This window comes from Sinocyclocheilus rhinocerous, unplaced genomic scaffold (genome assembly GCF_001515625.1).
Source record: "Sinocyclocheilus rhinocerous isolate Xijiao unplaced genomic scaffold, SAMN03320098_v1.1 scaffold95, whole genome shotgun sequence".
Classification (NCBI taxonomy): Eukaryota; Metazoa; Chordata; class Actinopteri; order Cypriniformes; family Cyprinidae; genus Sinocyclocheilus; species Sinocyclocheilus rhinocerous.
In genome coordinates this window covers 743,212-746,817 of record NW_015662004.1, presented here as the reverse complement: position 1 = coordinate 746,817, position 3,606 = coordinate 743,212, and the positions used below count along the sequence as shown (strand labels likewise).

Genomic DNA, 3,606 nt, shown 5'->3' with positions numbered 1-3,606 from the left:
TTCATACATTATGATTGATCTGCTGAATCGCAAAATCCAACCATTACCATTAGGAATAAAATGCCTACAAATCAAGACTCCATTTCTTGTAAAATCCCCAGCTTTAAAAAAAACTTACAAGCCAGAGTCATTCAGTCAACACCTTGAAGGATTTTTCTCTTTTAAGTACCAATATGCTGTGTAGTGTCTGCTAGAAACCATCCGATTCCCCATGGATCCAGCTGATTTGCTTCCCAACCCACCTCAAAATAACTTCCTGCCCACGTACCACACTTCACCTGCCTGCGCTTTTGTTTCAGGAACTGTGTATGTGCTGGCTGCAGGGCTCCAGGTACTGTGTGCCTTTATATATTTTATACATTGCATTTACTTGTACCATATGCAATGGCACCCTGTTGTTTTTAATGATTACCAAACAAAAGAATTCTGAGACACCATACTGATACACTGATGAATGCTGAACTGTTACCTTGCTGTCATGATGTACTTCCTCTGGATCTATAAGAATTTCTTTTCATCATATGATTTCTGACATTATCACACACAAGCTTATCGAGCAATCTGAGCCGGACTGGAATCAGAAACTAATAAATGTTAATGTGTGTTGTTTTTAAGATATAATCAAGTAACTACTATACTCAAATCATGTCCAACCTCATCTGTTCTCCCACAGTGTGTTAAAATGAAGTGGCAGCCTATGGAAGTTTAAAAGACACTGTCCTCCAGTGCCAACTTTACTACCAGTAAGTTATTTAAATAAATAAAGTGCATCGAAAGCATGACAAAAAATAAAAAGCTTCCCAAGTCATGGTCACACATTATTATTTATTGCAATATTACGAAACAAATCACGTAGTAACGTGGTTGAAAGCATTTATCAATATTAGATTTCAACTTTTAGGTCATACTGTCAAGCCATTTATAAAAGTAATAGATATTTAAATGGTTACTTAATACAATCAACTTGATAGAAGCCAAAGTGAATGAATCAAAATTCACTGCTGGTTATGCATTTGGACATCCAATCCTGGAAAAATGTGAAACATCGACGAATGAACATCAACTCTTGGTCAATCCTCAAATTAATCTTGCGAACCATGACTTTGTCTTTTAGACAGTGTTCTCCGATCTTGCAAAATAACATAAAGAGAAGAAAGAAAAAGAAAAAAATCCAGTGTAAATCCATAGAAATCTACATACCTGAATATATCATACGGGCCAACTTCCAAAACACATATGAGAGAAATCACTTACCGAATTCTGAAGGAGAAATCTGATATTGTGCTGTAAGAGTCTAAGGGCAGTGCGTGGTTCAACAGCAGCGTCTTGATCGGTGATTTCTGCTGAAACTAATGTCTTCAGAAGCTCTTGAGCAATGAACTCTTTACAGCTGCACATCTGAAAGAAAACAGGCCCAGTCTTGCTCAAATCTATGGCATCTCGACATACAAATTTCATTTTTTTTTTTTTCTCTATAGGCCTGTTAAGGTACCCAAAACTCACCTCCCCGCTTTCAATATGCAGATTCGGTACGTATATCACATTCATGTTCTTTAAAAGATGCAGAAAATAATGATTATTTATAGTGTAAATGCAGAATAAGATGTCATGAATATGTTCATAAAGCATAGTACTTACAAATGTGAAGAGATGTGCATAATCCATGAGATCTCGAAGGTGATAAAGTGCCTCACGTATGGTGTCATCCCCATTACCCATCTGCTGCAATGCTACAAAGAAAAACAGCTGTGTGTTTGAAATGCTAAAATGAGTCTCTTATACTCACCAAGGCTGCATTTATTTGATTGAGCAATACAGTAAAAACAGTAATAGTATGTATTACTAGAATTTACGTTCAATTTAAAATGACTGTTTTATAATGGCTGCTGAAAATTAAGCTTTGCGCTAAATAAATGCCATCAAATATATAGTGTCTCTTCTTTTTCATATTAAGTGCGATTTGATAATCTTCCGTTTTCTATAAACCTACTTAGAAAACTGCAACCTACCTAGAACTAAACTGAACGTCCTTACAGTTATCAAACAGCAGCGAAACACCACCACCAAGTGGACGGGTGTGGTATAACAACGACAATAAACTTCCAATGGAAGGTATCTGCACTCCAGATAAATCATAAATGTGAATATAAGCAACAGGATATGCCAAAATCACGGTGATTTTGAAACGATATATTTGGATAAAAAAAATAATAAATTGTAGCAAATTAACGATATTTTGTCGTTTTGACAAACCACCGTGATTTAAAATGTGACTCCACGGACCAACAAAGAACACGCGTCAAACTTTTCTCCGGCTCCACATTGTCAGGATTAAATTACATAACGTAGATCCAGCTTTAAAGTACTTACAGACAAGAATCAGCATGAGAAGGAAGGTTGTGCAGATCTGAGCGATTGTGTGTGGAGGTTTGCAGGTCTAGTGGACTAAACATCCCACTCATTACACCATGAGCCTTTGAAATCCTTGAAGAGTGAAACAGTCCGACCATTTCACACATGCTTAATGTTTTTCAGGGCCATATTTACAAACCTAACTTTGGTAGTATTAATGTTTAATATACTGAACTAACAAGGCGGTTTCCTCAGGAAAGTTGCAGCTCATGACATACGCATTTGATATGTTTTCATAAGCTGAACTACTACTACAGCAAATCCTGTTTCAATATAAGCAATAATATGAGTGATACTACAAAATACCCTATTTGATTATTCAGCTGTAGTATTTCAGTAAAATCAAGACAAGTTAATTAAATTAAATTGCACGTGTGTGGTCACAGCTGGGGCTTCGGAGGAAATAAGTGAATATCGTTTCTTTTGCAATATTATGTAATTATAAATATAATTACTTGTATTTCATTTATTCGTTATTAAATGGAAATGACCGCTGTGCATGTTGGGATTTGTAGTTTTATTTGAGGGTGAGTTGAATGCGGAAGTACGTCACTGCGCCGACGCGGGAAACACACGATTGAGTGCGTGCAGTCAATACAAACCGGAACTTCTGTTTACGTGGCGTTTACTGCTTTATTTATCCTGTGTGAGGTATTCTAATAAAACGCTATGCTATTCTATATCAATGTTAATGTTTTTACACCTTTGCTAGCACTGCAGCATTCTAGAACGACTGCATTATTATATGAATGTATTATGAAACTGCATATGCCACTTGTCTAAGTAGTTATTTTGTACTGTCTAACGTTAATTAACTTCACTGGATTTCGTTAGCATGGCAAGTGATAGACAATATCATCTTCTCGTTCCTGTTATTTCAAATGTAAAGTTTTTTTTTCCATTATGTGCACTGATTTTCACTGCACTTAATTGTATATCGTTTCAAGGCTACAAGTCGAAGCACTGGTCCAAAATGTCTAAGATTGAAAAGATGAGTATCCTGGGAGTAAGAAGTTTTGGAGTTGAGGATAAAGACAAACAAGTGATCACCTTCTTCAGCCCTCTGACGGTCCTTGTGGGACCTAATGGAGCTGGAAAAACGGTTTGTATATTGCTGTCAGTAATTATGATACTGATAAAATGTAAAAAAGAAAAATTCACATAAGCAATACGAAAACCTGATCATTTAATATA

At 36.0% G+C, this 3,606-nt stretch overlaps 1 protein-coding gene across 1 annotated transcript in view; it reads left to right on the top strand.

The window, feature by feature from the left end:
• Window positions 1-2,953: 2,953 nt before the first annotated feature.
• Window positions 2,954-3,606, top strand: part of rad50 (RAD50 homolog, double strand break repair protein) — a 26,314-nt gene continuing 25,661 nt past the window's right edge. The window contains exons 1-2 of the mRNA XM_016537052.1: window positions 2,954-3,063; window positions 3,360-3,514. Coding sequence (XP_016392538.1) covers window positions 3,386-3,514 — 129 coding nt within the window. The 5' untranslated portion in view covers window positions 2,954-3,063; window positions 3,360-3,385. The remainder of the gene's footprint in view (window positions 3,064-3,359; window positions 3,515-3,606) is intronic.